The 16,999-nt window shown below is 34.3% G+C and overlaps 1 protein-coding gene across 2 annotated transcripts; it reads right to left on the bottom strand.

Moving 5' to 3' along the window:
- Positions 1-3,097: 3,097 nt before the first annotated feature.
- LOC114490340 (olfactory receptor 4L1-like) lies at positions 3,098-14,342 on the bottom strand. 2 transcript variants are annotated; one of them, XM_036031230.1, is made up of 2 exons: positions 14,255-14,342; positions 3,098-5,919 (listed from the first exon to the last, which is right to left on the bottom strand). In XM_036031230.1, exon 2 carries the CDS (start codon positions 5,795-5,797, stop codon positions 4,859-4,861), a length of 939 nt encoding a protein of 312 aa, XP_035887123.1. In that variant the 5' UTR covers positions 5,798-5,919; positions 14,255-14,342; the 3' UTR covers positions 3,098-4,858. The 2 variants fall into 2 exon arrangements, with proteins under 2 accessions (XP_035887123.1, XP_035887131.1); XM_036031238.1 differs by lacking the exon at positions 14,255-14,342 and adding an exon at positions 8,137-8,187.
- Positions 14,343-16,999: the final 2,657 nt, after the last annotated feature.

Here is a 16,999-nt window from a genome sequence, read left to right as displayed (position 1 = left end):
ATTAATTAATCTTTCCTGATGGTCATATAATTAACAATTAAAAATTATATATATTTTATTTGTAAAACTCATCAAATCATCACTTGATATATGTATATACTGTGAAATAATAACCACAATCAAATTAATGAACATATCCGTCACCTCACATAGGTACCTTCTTTTTATTTTTTTTGGTTGGAAGAGCTGTTATGAAAACATACCACCCAAGTGCTTGTTCTTTTTTAGAAATGTGCATTTTAACCAATATTTTTATTTTTGTTTGTTTTATGAGAAATAATTTGCAGATGTTAAGAACAAAATTTAAATGTATAGATTGAACTTTTCCCCTTATGTATGCACCTGTAAAACCTGTAAAACCACACTTACCACATTAGAATATTCTCACACCGAAAAGTTCCCTTGGGCCCTGGGCAGTAAATATTCACCATCACAACTGATGACCATTTTTATTGCTATCAGTAAACATCAGTTTTGTCTATTCTAGAATTTCATTTAAATAAAATTTCACTCTTTGCTTTTGAGTGTCTTCTGCCTAACATAACAATGTTTTAGAGATTATCTATGTTGTTTTATGCACTAGTTTTAAAAGAATTTTAAATTTATTACTACAACTGTACTTGAACAACAATATAAAAATTTTATTACTGAATAATATTTCACTGTGTGAATGCTCTTTAATCCCATTTTGGTGTATACTTATCTGATGACCTAACCTAACCTCTTTGGTGCTGGGAGTGGTCTGAGAAGACAGGCGATAAATGGGGATTTGTTACTGATTCACTTACTACCTGGTGGGCAAACAGATGTCCTCTGCAAGTGATAGAAAGGACAGAGATAGGCCCTGACATAATATGAATGCCTGATTGCTGGAGATTTCACTGGTGATGATCTAGGAAAATAGCCTGCTGGAAAGCAGTGCTACTGCAGGTGAATGATTCAGTTACTTGAAAAATACAGGGGAGAAGAATTCCTACAAATAGCCAAGTTTGCTTATTGCTAAGTTGTATGGGTGCCTGGGTGCCAGGGACAGGATTTCCAGTGAGAAGATGTACTGAATCTCCTTACTGGCTTCCATGAGTCTGGTTTTCATTCTTTCAGGGTGCAGGAGACTTTTGATTAGTTTCTGGTTTCTAACAAAGGTAATTTGTCCATGAATTGGTGCTGAATTGATGTGTTAATGGAGGAAAGGAAGGATTCCTACTCTGCTATGTTGCTAACATCACTCCTAGCACCAAGTATTGATGCATGCTGCAAATGGTTAACCTTGAAAACATTAGACTAAAGGAGGGAAGCCAACCACAAAAGATCATATCCTTGTTTCCCTTCCCCTAGACGTAGACAATCATTAATCAACTTTCTGCCTCTAAAGATTTTCTTGTTATGAACATTTTACACAAAAGGACTTATGCACTATTTGGTCATTTGTGACTCATTTCTTTCAAATAGCCTGATGTTTTCAAGATTTATCCATGTGTAGCATGTGTCAGTCCTTGATTCCTTTTCACTGATAAAAAATATTTCAGTACATGGACATACCAAGTTTTGTTTACCCATTCATCAGTTGATGAACATTTGGGTTACTTTAACTTTTAAACATTTTGATTGAAGCTGATGTAACCATTTATGTACATTTTTTTGTGTGTGTGGACATGTGGTTTCATTTCTTTTGCATATATATTTAGTGTGAAATTGCTAGGTCACATGGTAACTCTATGTTTAACATTTTGAGGAACTGTCAAAATTCTCTCTAAAATTATTGTACCCATTTACATTAAACCAGCAATATATCAGGGTTTTAACTGTTCCTTGTTATTGTCTGTCTTTTTAAATATAGTAATCCTAGTGGATGTGAATCACCTTACTGTGATTTTGATTTGGATTTTTCTAGTGACTAAATTTGAGCATCTCTACATGCACTTATTGACCATTTGTATATCTGCTTGGAGACATCTATTTAGATCCTTTGCCCATTTTTAATTGTGTTATTTGCCTTTTTATCCTATAATTGAAAGAGTGTTTTGTGTATCCTAGACACAAGTCCCTTATCAGATATGTGATTTAGAAATATTTTCTTCCATTCTGTGCATTGTTTTTTTCACTTTCTCCTGACTCTCATTTATGTTGTGGCTACTGCATATTCATCATGTGATTTCTATTGTAAGTTTTTATTTTTAAAAACTTATGGAGAGAGCTCAGTATAATCTGTTCTCAAGGAGCACTTTTTTTAGTGAATATTTGTGTTTAGTCTGCCAGACCCTGAGCCCACACCCTTCAGTACCAAGTTAAAAGAGACTTCTCACCCAGATGTGACAGAACATACAAAAAATGTAATGACAAACCAAATCCTTGTTAGGGAAGCGTTTATTTTCATCTCCACCAAGAATCAAATTTGAGATAGACATTTTTTCCTGTTTTTGCCAAGCAGGCTTTATTATAGCTTTATCCTGTTAAAAAATTGGATCCCTCAAAATGGCCTACCATCAATCTCCATCTCTGACCAAGCTCAAAGCCCAGTTCCCAGTGCTGTCCCAAATTTGAAGGATCTCTAGGCAGTGGTATTTTGTAGATGTTCTCAGAGTGGGCAATAGGTCAGTGGTGTTTTATATTCCTGGAATAAAGTTCAAGATGGGACCAGGCATGATTTTTTACTTTCTTTTAGAATCTTTAATAGATTTAAACAGTTATTATAAATGATTGTAGCAATTTAAGAGGTTTTGTAACAGGAGAGGTTCAGGATCTTCAATGTGCTCTATGACAGACAAAAAAATCTTACCTAATCTTTTATCAGCTGAAGTATAATTTCATCCACCACTGTATATATATTTTACTTTATTCATTGTTATGATTCCTTTAACTACAATGTAAGACTGAATTTTTTATTTACCATTTATATAATTTCTTTTAGCAAATATTCTGAACTTGCTTTGTTTTTTAAAACTTTAAAAAGTTTTTTCTTTGACTAGCTTATTTCACTTAGCATAATGCTTTCCAGTTCCATCCTTGCTTTCACAAAAGGTAAGATTTCTTTCTTTTTTACAACCAAGAGGAATTCCATTGTGTAAATCTGCCACAGCTTTTTTTTATCCAATCATCTACTGATGGACACTTGGGCTGCTTCCAAATCTTGGCTATTGTAAATAATGCTATAGTAAACATAAGTGAACTTCCTTTATTTCTTCTCCATTTGACTTAAATTTTACATATACTCAATTCTCTTGATTTAATTAAAAGGATCTAATTTCTGAAATTCAATTACTGAAATAAATAAGCAACATTTGTCCTTGTGTGCTTTAATCTTTTATCTTTTTAACATGTAATATCTCACAATAGAGGTGCATGCATTTCTTAGTTGTAGGTCTAATTGAGTAATATTGTGCTAGAATATAGTTATTTCATGTTTTTAAGTCCATTCAATAAGTATGTATAAACTGCTGTGTGCCAATATGTGTGCTAGATATTGAAGGTATGTGGAACTTATAACTTAAAAAGAAAGCTGAATTTAACCTAGAATCACACAAATAATTACTACCATAATTTATGCAAAAAATAGAAATTGCATCATGCTACAAATAAGTGACATAAATAAATATAAACTGTCCAAGGATATACAGGAAATGTGTCCTAAAATGGGTCCTGTGTTCTAATAGGGAGTTAGCTCAGTAAAGAGGTGGTAGATTATTCCTAGTGAAGGGAACAGCCTGGAAAAACTCCTAAGTTAAGAAGATGCTGATGCTTTAAGAACTTGAAAGAAGGTCAGTGTGACTCTAACATTGTGAAAAAGAGTATTTTGAAACAAAATTCCAGGGTTAGGCCATATTATGAAGGATTTTTAAGTCCAGTTAAGGGTATGGACTTAAGTCTTAATGCATGAAATAGTTTTAGTTGAGAAAGACATTGAGAATGGTATTTTAATGACATCACTCTAGATGTTTATAGAGAAAACATTGAAGACAGAAAGAATTTATTGGTGGTTTAGCATCAGTTACAAAGCTATTGACTAGAGCATACAAGAAATGTTTTATCTTGAATTAGGAGAGAATATTTAAAATTAACCAACAATGAGTGTGGGATTCCCAATTAAGCATGCACTACCCCCTCATCAACACTTCCAAGCAAATCAGATTTAGCTTATAGTTATAATAAGGACCACAAGCCTGCAAGAGGCAAATTTAACTGTAGCCTTACATAAAGCACTTGGACAGTTACATGATATATTGTGTAAAATCAAGAAGTGTGCCTCTACTTTTATTTATAGAGGTTTGAAAGTCAGCTGTGAATACTTATAATATTTCTGGAAGCATTTGGTTCTAAGGATACTCTCTATAGTTATACTGAAATTGTCTTTCCATTAGTTTTCCCCCTTCTGGTATCACATATTCACTCTGGCAGCTTATATTCATTATACTTTCAAATTTAATTATTTATTCTTATGTTTTCTCTCATTGGTTTAAGAGATTAGAATCATATTTTTCCCATTATTGGTGACATTATTTCAATCATTATTTGCAATGGTACCTCATTTAATTGTGTAAATTTATGAATGTCAGTAAAAATCTGTATCTATTAAAATCACCTATAATAATATTTACCACATTTTTAATATGTATTTCATTACTAGTAAATATACCTGAATGTCTATGTAAAAGTAGTCAGTAATTTTATGCCTATTTTGCTGCAGGCTGTTAATTATCATAATGTGTTATAACTGCTTTGTGTAAATTAAAAATATTTTATTATTAATTTTTCTCCATTGATTAACATTTTAACACCACAAGAGTAAAACCATATATTGTATATAATCTATTCAAGTTCTGTTAGCATAGTATGTGAAAGCTGTATTATATACTGCTTAAATCTAGAAGTTCTGTGTGGAGCTAATAAGTAGGAACCATAATTTTCTCATGGCCCCTTGCATTTTCTGATTTCTCAGGGTGTAAATAATAGGGTTTAGTAAGGGTGTAATAACAGTGTAAAATACAGAAAGGATGTTATTGCCTGCAAAACTATTGAATGGCCAGGCATAGATAAAGATACAAGGTCCAAAGAACAGAGTGACTACAATGATGTGTGCAGACAATGTGGACAGAGCCTTAGAAAGTGCTCCAGATGATCTTTGCCACACAGTGGCCAGGATGACCATGTAGGAGATAAGCAGAAGAATGAAACAGATCAATGAGAGCAACCCACTGTTAGCAATGACAAATAATTCCAGGGTATATGTTTCTATACAAGCAAGCTTAATCACAAGGGGAAGGTCACAAAATATATTGTCCACAACATTGGGGCCACAAAAAGGCAATTTCACCAATAATAACATCTGGCTCATGGTGTGTGCAAAACCAATTATCCATGAAAGTATCACAAACCCACCAAGCAACCTGTGGTTCATGATTGTCCTGTAGTGCAGGGGCTTACATATGGCTACATATCTGTCAAAGGCCATGGCTATCAAAAGAGTCATCTCAGCACCCCCAAAAAGGTGCATAAAAAACATCTGGGTCATGCAGCCCCATATGGAGATGGTCTTGTGTTCAGTGAGCAAGCCTGTGATCATCTTGGGGGTGGTGACAGTGGAGAGGCACATGTCCAAAAAAGAGAGGTTTGCAAGTAGAAAGTACATGGGAGAATGAAGGGTGGAGCTAAATGTTACTGTAACCATAATGAGAACGTTTCCCAACACAACAGCACTATAGATCAAGGAGAATGCTGAAAAGAAGAATATACAAAGTTCCCATTGTCCAGAAAATCCTAGTAAAATAAACTCAGTCACTACAGATTCATTTTTAAGATCCATTTACTCAACTCAGAGAAATCCCAGAAGAATTTTAGACATAAAATAAATTGTATTCTTCTGACTCGCTCAAAATTTATCTCTTTAAGCCTTTAGAAATCTTCATTGAAACATAAATGCATTATCTGTTAGGGTGAAAGAAAAACAGAAAAGTCCCAGAAGTTACTTTATATAAAAAGAATTAAAAAAATTAACCCATAGTTAGCATCAACATTTTTCAATTTCTATTTAATGAATAATAGTTGGTAATATGAGGCTCTCCAGTTCTATCCATGCTGTTATGAAGGGTAGGAGCTCCTTCTTTCTTTCTGCTGCATAGAATTCCTTTGTGTAAATGTACCATAGTTTTTTGATCCACTGATTTACTGATGGGCACTTAGGTTGCTTCCAGCATTTGGCTATTGTAAATTGTGCTGCTATGAACATTGGGATGCATAGGTTCTTTTGAATTGGTGTTTCAGAATTCTTAGGGTATAATCCCAGCAGTGGAATTGCCAGGTCAAAAGGCAGCTCCATTAGACATTGAAATAAAGAACAAACTGACAGTAATCAGAGGGAAGGAGAGAGAAGGATAAAAGGGGAAAGAAGGGGAAGGGTTGTCAAGGAACATGTATAAAGGAACCATGGACAAAACCAAAGGAACAGGAGTGAGGGTGGCTGGTGGGGGTGGTTGGGGTGGGGGAAAATTGTGGCAGGAAAATTGAGACAACTGTACTTGAACAACAATAAAAAAAAGTTGGTGATATGAAAGCACATAATGTACATCAGCACATCCTTATTTATAATTTGAGATTATTTTTGGCTCACATCACTACTAAACAATATTCTTATAGTTATGCAGTAATTAAAGAGCATATGAAGAAGTCAAATTTTGTTTTCTAATGTATTCTTCCAAATTATACTCTTAGCAATTGATCATAACTTTGTCACTATTGTGTTCATGTAAAAAATTTAAATAACTAGTTAGACTAGTATTTAGCCCTGGCCAAGATGGAGGCATAGGTAGATACACTGTGCCTCCTTGAACAACCAAAAGAAAGACAACAAAAACTTAAAAAACAAAAAACAACCAGAACTGAGAAAATCAAACTGTATGAAAGTCTGACAACCAAGGAGTTAAAGAAGAAACATTCATCCAGACTGATAGGAGAGGCAGAGGTGGGCAGCTGGGTGGTGAGGACTCAAAGTAAGGCAGTGTCTGGCCAACTGGGTGGTCCCACATTGGCGTTCAGATAAACTGGGAGGAATGACTGGAGAGTGAGACAGACCACGCAATCCAGGGTTTCAGTGCAGGGAAACAAAGCCTCAAAGCCTCTGACAGAAAAAACCTGTGGGGTTGCAGTGGTCGGAGAAACCCTTAGCCCTACAGGTGAATTTGTTGGAGAGACCCACAGGGTCCTAGAACATACACAAACTCACCCACCCAGAAATCAGCACCAGAAGGGTCCAATTTGCTTGTGGGTAGTGGGGGAAGTGATTAAAAGCCAGCCAACAGCTGAGCAAGCAGCATTGGTACCTCTTGGATCCCTCCCCCACATACAGTGCCACAACGTAGTAGTGACTTGGGTTGCCCTGCCCTGGAGAATACCTAAGGCTCTGCCCCTTACTACATAACAGGCATCCCAAGACAAAAAAAAAATGGCCCAAATGAAAGGACAGATCAAAGCTCCAGAAAAGATACAACTAAGTGACAAAAGATTGCTAACCTATCAGATGCACAGTTCCCAACACTGGTAATAAGGGTGCTCACAGAAATGGCTGAGTATAGTTGCAGAATAGAGGAAAATGTAAAGGCTATGAGAAGTGAAAAAAGGAAAATATACAGGGAACCAACAGTGACAGGAAGGAAACTGGGACTCAAATCAACAGTTTGGAGTAGAAGGAAGAAATAAACATTCAACCAGAACAGAGTGAAGAAATGAGAATTCAAAAACCTGAGGAGAGGCTTAGGAACCTCCAGGACATCTTTAAATGTTCCAACATCCAAATCATAGGGGTGCCTGAAGGAGAAAAGGAAGAACAAGAAATGGAAAATTTATTTGAAAAAATAATGAAGGGGAACTCCTCCAATCTGACAAAGGAAATAGACTCCTAGGAAGGTCAGGAAGCTCAGAGAGTTGCAAAGCAGTTGGACCCAAGGAAGCACACACCAAGGCACATCATAATTATATTACCCAAGGTTAAAGATAAGGATAAAGAGAATCTTAAAAGCATTGAGAGGAAAGGTAACAGTTCATACAAAGGAGTTCCCATAAGACTATCAGCTGATTTCTCAAAAGAAATCTTGCAGGCAAGAAGGGGTTGGAAAGAAGTATTCCAAGTCATGAAAGGCAAGGACCTACCTCCAAGATTACTCTATACAGCAAAACTATCATGTAGAATGGAAGGGCAGATAAAGTGCTTCCCAGATAAGGTCAAGTTAAAGGAGTTCATCATCACCAAGCCCTTATTATATGAAATGTTAAAAGGACTTATCTAAGAAAAACATTAAAAACTATGAACAGTAAAATGACAACAAACTCACAACTATCAACAACTGAACCTAAGAAAAAAAACAAAGTAGATATACAACTAGAACAGGAATAGAATCACAGAAATAGAGATCACGTGCAGGGTTATTAGTGGTGGGGGCAATGGGGGATAAAGTAGAAGGAATAAGTAGCATAAATGGTAAGTACAGAGTAGACAGGGGGATGTTAAGAATAGTATAGGAAATGTAGAAGCCAAAGAACTTATATGTATGACCCATGGTCATGAACTAAGGGGTGGGGATGTAGGTGGAAAGGAGTGTGCAGGGTGGAGGGGATAAGGGGGTAAAATGGGACAACTGTAATAGCATAATCAATAAAATATATTTAAAAACACCATAAATATCAAAAAAACAAAATAAAATCAATACATAAAAAATTAAAAGACCTTATGTTAAGAATACTTTCCCATGTTTTAATAATTTACTCATAGTCACATATTATAGTATATAATAAATATAATATAATGTAATATAATAAATATAATATAATATTATACCATATTATAAAAAAGATTAATATTTATTTTGCTTTTCATTATTATAATTTTCTGTAGGTGTCACCCCCTTGAGGTAATATTATCACTAAATATAAAATATTAGGATTTGGAAGGTGAGGGAATTGTACTGTCTTATATCTCTGAATTAATTTACAAAGGTCATTGTATGGTTCTAAAACAAACAAGTCACATACACAAGATTAGGGATTAATTTATACATGTAAAATAATCTTTGAATTTGTGAAAAATAATTTTGCTTTTAGTTTTTTTGTGTATGATACTGAGTATTTCAGGAAGCATGGGCTCAGCCTCAGATCTTTTTGAGCTGTTTTCCTAAATCCTTGTATTACCATTGTTCACAGTGAGTAGTGTGTCTATTATGTGTAAGGGTATGTATGTGATGTTTTAGATGTAAATAATGAAATGATTCAATCTTAACATACAGAGTTTGCCCGGTTGTAATATATCATAGTAAGTTGTCTTCACTCAGCTTTTTAGACATTGTTTATAGGATCCAGAGTGATCAAAATTGACCAGAAACAATGAAGTGATTATGTGCTAACCTCTGTTTTAAGTGTATTACATACATTAACATATTTAATTCTCATAACAACCCTAAATGTTATTGTTATCCTAATTTTTGCAGATAAGGAAACTAAGGCATAGAAGTATTTGATTCACCCATGGTTACACAGCAAACAAAGATCAAAGCTGGTATCACCTCCAGTCTGACAACAGAATCTGGCTCATACCAATATACCATGTTGTCTCCAGAATTAAAGAAATATATATTTAAGTATGTTATTAAATTTTTATTGAATTCACATGTTCCATGTAAATTCCTTAGGAGATATGATTCAGTAAGTATGTCAGAATCCCCTATATTATAATTAACTACACTGTCTTTTTCTTATACAGAGTAAATTGATGCCCTATGTCTAGAAAGTTCACAATCTAGAGAGACATATTTATCAAACAAAAATAGCAATAAATCATATAAGTTAAATTTAGGGTATATGCAATGTGTTGCAAGAAAAAAAGAATGGACTTGCAGATATGGCTTTAGGTTATTATCTTCAGAATGTATTAGAAGCAAAAGCAATTCTCATAGTAAACAAAAAGGACAGGCTTAGAGAATGTGTGATAATATATAGGAAGAAAAGAATTCAGAGCTACGAAAGCAGAGTGCTGTATTTATAAAAGGGTCTAAATTAAGGTATGAAGATGCATAGGAAGTGTCTGTTCTTTTTACTCCAATCACCTGTAACTCATTTTATTTTCATTTCTACTCACACTCTTGCCAAAAAGATCCTATCCTCATTACTCAAGCTTAATTCTCTCAATTGCTTTCCTTATTCAGATATTTTTAAGAAATGGATAATACCTACAAATTAGGGAAAATAAAGATGAAGGTGATGTAGTTCCTTTAAGTCAACCTTCAGGAGTACATGGAGTGGATGCTGAGCAATCAACTGTGGATCTGGAGGAACACAGAGAGGACCACCATCACACCACACCTCCTTTGTAGAGTTGTAGAACATGATTATTGTGTGAGTGAGCAGAAATTTTGCTGTTGAGATTTTGTGACAGAGATCACAATAATTAGACGCACTTTGGAGAATTACAAGTCTTAATAGCTATTAGACAGAACACATATGCCTACTATAATTTGGGAATGAGTACTTTTGCTGCATGGAATTTTTTTATTGTTGCTCAAGTACAGTTATCTCCATTTTCACCCCACCATGGCCCCCTGCCCCATCCATCCTTGCCTCCCACCTTTGAACCTACCATCTTTAGCTTTGTCCATGTGTCCTTTACACATGTTCCTTGATGGCCTTTCCCCTATTTTCCCCCATTATCCCTCTCCCCCCTCTCCTCTGGTTATTGCCAAATTGTTTTTAATTTCAGTGTCTCTGGTGATATTTTGCTTGCTTGTTTTGTTGATTAGGTTCCACATATAGATGAGATCGTTTTATGCCCCATGATACAGCAGCAGAAAAAATTGGATATAAAATTAATATAATTGAGCATAAATTGATTTTAAAAGCCTTTTTTTGCCCTTTTATTTCAAAGAGAAAGAGAAAGCTGGGATTCATTTATGTGATGACCGCCCCAGTGTTTGTTTTTCTTATTCCTCTCCTTCCTTTCCCAAGCAAGTTTTCTAAAAATATTTCTTTAGTTCTACATTTCATATGTCTATTCTTATGTTATGAGTACACAAAGGCAATATAAATAAAAGAAAATAAATTATCATACAGTTAAAACAAAAATTCTATCAATAAAGGAAGGTTTCTCTCTTGAATAATTATTTGCACATTTTATTATAATTACTTTTACTTAATTTGCGACATGCTTTGGATAATAATGATGGTAGAGCTAGGAAAGAAATTTGTAGTATTTGTTCTCCACATCTTATTTAGTAAGATCTCATTTACTTATTTAGTAAATGAAAACTCAAGATCCATGTAATTAAGTAAATTTTCACAAGTCTTAGAGACAGGGCAACCCCCAAAGGGATATGGTGAGTATTAGGCCAAATGGTGCATGAATTATCTCCTGGTCAGGCACAGCATGAGCTCGGGCTTGTGGAATCTGAGTCATTCATGGAAATCCAGGATTACAATCCTGAGAATTTTCCATATAAATCTCTGTTAGGAAAGGAATGAGCCAAGAATTGTTTTATTAAGTGGTTGGATCTGAACATTTGTGCTCTTGCTTATGTATTAATATAATATAAAATGTATTAATATAAAATAACATCCAAGTAACTATTCTCTTCCTCTTGCATTATAGGCATTTTAAGAAAATAAACATAATTTCAATTTTGACTGATTTTGTTTTTCAAAAATTATAAATACTTATACTAAAATATAGAGGGACCTCAAAACATTATACTAAGTGAAAGAAACCTGACACAAAAGACCTCATATAATGTATGCCATTCATATGAAATGTCCAGTTAACACAAATTCATAGAGACAGAAGTCTATTGGTGTAAATGGGAATAAATTTTCTTTTTCTGATGATGAAAATGATTTAAAATAAGAGTGTGGTTTAGAGTCAAGTGGATGTAAATCATGCAGTTTTAGTCATTCTAAATGAAAAGCCACTGGAAAGAAAAACAGTAATATAAGAGAAATAGGAAATATTGCAGTTTATTGGAAATCAAACTTTTCCCAAAATTTAGAATTTATATTACAATACAATTAAGTTCATATTACAAGGAGAGGATACACTTTAAGTAATTTAGTGTGGCCATTGTTTATTCACAAAAATTCTTACTAGCCAAACAAATTATAAAATAGTTGTTTGCTGAACTGTACACTCCTGCCTAGTTTATAGGGACACAGGTCAGATGGACATGGTTTTTATAGTTCTTAAGTTCTCCCCTGTGCCTAACACAGCAGTAGGTGATTTGAAACTCTGAGTTAAAATTGTATGCTACCCAATGCTTAGTGTTACTGGATTTCATTTCAAATAATAGTCAATTCAACAACATGAATCCTGCTTGTAGATTAAAATGCTATATTAACTCAATGTCCTAAATACCGCACTCCTCTTTTTCTTTATTCTTCTTATGCCCATTTCTAGTGTCATGATATGAGACAGAGGGAAGGAGAGAAGAAAAGAGGGAATAGGAGAGACAGAAAACTGCATTCTAAAAGACCATGCCCTGTCCCAACAAAGAGAAACATACTGTTGTTTGACTTGCCTCTTTCTATAAGCATTATTGTGACAAAAGAAATTACCTAAAGCATCTACAAACTACAAATGACTAACTCAGTTAACTTTAGGACTGAATTGTAGCAGACTTTTTCATTTCTCACCATTAAATCCACTCATCCTGCCTGAAAGTGTTGAATTTTTACACAGGGGGCCCAAGAGAATGAGGCAGAATGCACTAGCACTCTTAGTTATATCTGGGATAATGACCCAATGAAAAGTGAAAATAAGAAAATTAAGAAAAAATAAATTACTGTTACCTAAGAGAGATCTGAATATATTCAATTTCTTGCTCACCTGTTTTTCACACATTTCTGTGGCTGGCATGAGATATTCAGCTTTCCAAAGAGCTGACTCTTGGATTTAAATAGTGATAGAAAGAATCCTAGTTGTTAGAGCAGGGGTTAAAATGTGCAAATGCCTGCAGCAATTCACTTTTTTTTTTTTTTTTACTAAGCTGTTGAAACATTTAAATTGTGTTTCTGTCGTTTTTCCCTCCTCTACTCTTTCCCTAACAAGGGTTCCCAGCACTGAACCTTTGTCCAAAGTAAAGACAGTCTGATTCATGAACTGTACCTTTTAAAAGGATCTTCAACCTGTTGTGTAGCTTGTCATATTTATTTTTATATAAAAAAACAATAAAATTGTGGTGATAGTTGCATAACCATGCAAGTATAATAATTGTTGAAATGTGTACTTAAAATGGGTCAATTTTATACTATGTGAATTATATTTAACAAAGCATAAACCATTATACTTTTGCTCTCATTCTCAAGTTAAAATTATTAATATATTAATTTAGTATTTTTAAATACATCTTTCTAAAACTATTTAGCTGCATGGACTCAAAAATCTTTCATTACATGATAATCAGTGACACACTGCAAATCCAGTCCAATCCAGTTTTAAAATTTCATGTTCCCTATTTGACTTAATGTTTTTGACTGCTTTATATATTTGGAAACTTGTTACTCTCTGTTTTCATTAAACATTTTTCTTTATACTTTCCCAACTATTTACAATACTCATAATGAGTTTCCTGAATTATTAACATTTTCTTTTATCCCTTGAATATGAACATCTTATAAGGACCTATCCTTTATTTCTTTAAGATCTCATTTATATTTATGGTCAAATGGTATGTTTATAAAAAGATTTTCCAACTATCTAACCTTGGTCACTAATTCTCTGACACTAGCTCCTTCTCCAACTGTCACTACAATATGCTTATTTACATGTTCTGTCAACATCTGAAACTTCATGAAAAGAAAAATATTCTTTTTAGCAAAAAACACTGAGTTTTTAGCTTTTCCATTATTTTTAATCTACATAATTATTTTTTATTGTTTTTCAATTACAGTTGTCTCCACTTTCCCCCCACTTCTCTCTCCCACTTTCATATTATTTTTAATGATGGTATGGGTTATCTGAATGTTCAGAGTTCACTTAATTTATCATTCTTAATTACTTATGAACTACTGTCAAATTTTACTCTGCTATATCATCTTAGAAGCATATATCCTCTAAACTTTTATAGCAATTGTTGGTTATAGCTCATTGTGAAATAGTTATAAGACTCCTCCCGGTGAGAGAGGAATTGATTTCTCAAAAGTTATATCTTTTCTTTTCAGCAAACACAAAATTAAAACACCATCTTCAGTATATTAAACTTCTAATGAGTTAGCTTTCTATAATATTTTCTCTTACCTGCTCTAAAAGCACAGTATAAGGCCCAACATGTTCACAGGATTATTCAGTATTGAAAATCTGCCTTTCATTCTCTGCAGTACTTGGTCTATGACTCTGCATACTATTTTCTACCTCTTTTATAAAGATACGACCCACTTTGGTAGGGCAGATTTGTTGGAGCTCTGGGAATCAAAATTTCAGAGGGAGTTGTTAAAACACTGAGGCTGCTGCCCTAGCATGGCCAGGAGAGAGGATTACACATAATTTCTGGCACTGTAATATGTGCTTGTTGTCTTTGAGCATTGAAATGATAAAAATTGGCATGAGAGTATGGATTGATTTGTTGTTCTATATATAGTAAGTGCGCACATCTCTGATTTACTAAAACCCTCTTTCCCCTTACATTTCTCCCAAACTATCATCTCCCATTCTTTCTAACAACTTTGTGGGTAATTTTTTAGATAAATAATCTCCAAAATTTTCTGACCATAATATTCTTAATATAATAATTGTTCTATATATGTTATAAATTCACTATATAAGCAAACATTAACGTATTCCAAAGGTAGAAATTTTATAGAAAAAAATAAGACAAGAAATGTTTTATTTTACTTTATTTTTATTATTAATAGTGTTAACTGTAATAGTTAACACTATTACAGATGTCCCCAGTCCCCCTGCTACCTTTGCCCACCTCTTCCCAGCCCCCACTGCCTCTTCCCTTTGGCTATCACCACACTGTTGTCTGTGTCTATGAATTATGTACACGTGTTCTTTAGCAAATCCTTTCACCTTCTTTTATCCAGCCCTCCTTCCCCCTACTGTCTGATAGCTGTCAGTCTATTCCCTGTGTCTATGCCTCTGTTTCTATTTTGTTCATCAGTATATTTTATTCATTAAATTCTACATATACGTGAGATCATATGGTATTTGTCTTTCTCTGATGGGCTTGTTTCACTTAGCATAATAATCACCAGGTGCATTCATTTTATTGCAAAAGGTAAGATATCCTTCCTTTTTTATAGCAGTGTGATATTCCATTGTGTAAATGTACCACAATTTTTTTATATTAAAAATTCATTCTTTTTAAATTTCTGAGTAATATTCTATAATATGGATGGACTATAGTTTAATCATTCACCTGTTGAGGAACATCTGGGTTGTTTCCGATTTGGGGATATTACAAATAAAGCTGCTATAGACATTCACTTATAGGTTTTGTGCAAACATAGGTCTCACTTCTCTGATATAAACTCTCAGGAGTACAGTTGCTTCAGAATGTGATAGTTGTATGTTTAGCTTTTTAAGACATTACCACATTTTCAGAGTGGTTATACCAGTTTATATTCTCATCAGCAATGTAGGTATGATTCAGTTTCTGCACATCATCTCCAGTACCGGGTGTTGTCACTATGTTAATTGTAACCACTCTAATTTCTGTGTACTGTTTTCTCATGATTTCAGTTTGCATTTCCCTAATGGTTAATAATGTTGACCATTTTTAATGTACTTAATTGACATCTTTATATTTTCTTTTTTTCTATTATTTTTCCTCTCTTTTTTTATTGTTGTTCAAGTGCAGTTGTCTATTTTCCCCCACCACTGCTTCCCATAGCAGCCATTCTGACCTCCCGCCCTCGATCCTACCCCACTTTAGCTCTGTCCATGTGTCCTTTATACATGTTCCTTGATGGCCCTTCTCCCTTTCCCCCCATTATCCTCTTCTGCCTCCCTTCTGGTTACTGTCAGTTTGTTCTTTATGTCCTTGTCCCTGGTTCTATTTTGCTCACTTGTTTGTTTTGTTGATTAGGTTCCACTTATAGGTGAGATCATATGGTATTTATCTTTTACTGCCTGGCTTATTTCACTTAGCATAATGCTCTCCAGTTCCATAGATGCTGTTGTGAATAGTAGGAGTTCCTTTCTTTCTTCTGTGCAGTATTCCATTGTGTAAATTTACCATAGTTTTTTGATCCACTCATTTACTGATAGGCACTTAGGTTGCTTCCAGCAGTTGGCTGCTATGTAAATTGTGCTGCTATGAATATTGGCATGCATAGGTTCTTTTGGATTGGTGTTTCAGGGTTCTTGGGGTATAATCCCAGCAGTAGAATTGCTGGGTCAAAAGGCAGCTCCATTTTTATTTTTCTGAGGAAGTTTCATACTGTTTTCCACAATGGCTGCACCAGTCTACATTCCCACCAACAGTGTACTAGGGTTCCCTCTTCTCCACACCCTCTCCAGCACTTGTTGTTTGTTGATTTGTTAATAATGGCCATTCTCACTGGTGTGAAGTGGTATCTCATTATGGCTTTAACTTGCATCTCTCTGATGGCTAGTGATTTTAAGCATTCTTTGATATGTCTCTTGGCCCTATGTATGTCCTCCTTGGAGAAATGTCTGTTCAGGTCCTTTACCCATATTTTAATTGGATTGTTTGTCTTCCCGTTGTTTAGTCATATGAGTTCTTTATATATTTTGGAAATTAAACACTTGTCTGAGGTATCCTTGGCAAATATGTTTTCCCATGCATCTGGTTCCCTTTTCATTGTGCTGATGTTTTCTTTAGCAGCGCAGAAGCTTTTTAATATGATGTGGTCCCATTTGTTTATTCTTTACTTTATATCCCTTGCTCTAGGATATATATCAGCAAAAATACTGCTGTGTGGGATATCTGCAATTTAACTGCCTGTTTTCCTCTAGAAATTTATGGTGTCATGACTTATATTTAAGTCTTTTATCCATCTGGAGGGTTTTGGTTTT

This window comes from Phyllostomus discolor, chromosome 1, assembly GCF_004126475.2.
Source record: "Phyllostomus discolor isolate MPI-MPIP mPhyDis1 chromosome 1, mPhyDis1.pri.v3, whole genome shotgun sequence".
Classification (NCBI taxonomy): domain Eukaryota; kingdom Metazoa; phylum Chordata; class Mammalia; order Chiroptera; family Phyllostomidae; genus Phyllostomus; species Phyllostomus discolor.
Note: the sequence above shows the minus strand (reverse complement) of the source record. Positions and strands in the feature narration are given on the sequence as shown.

What these genes read in the sequence shown, in the direction of transcription:
- LOC114490340 (XM_036031230.1), bottom strand. Translation starts at nt 5,797, where the DNA reads ATGGATCTTAAAAATGAATCTGTAGTGACTGAGTTTATTTTACTAGGA.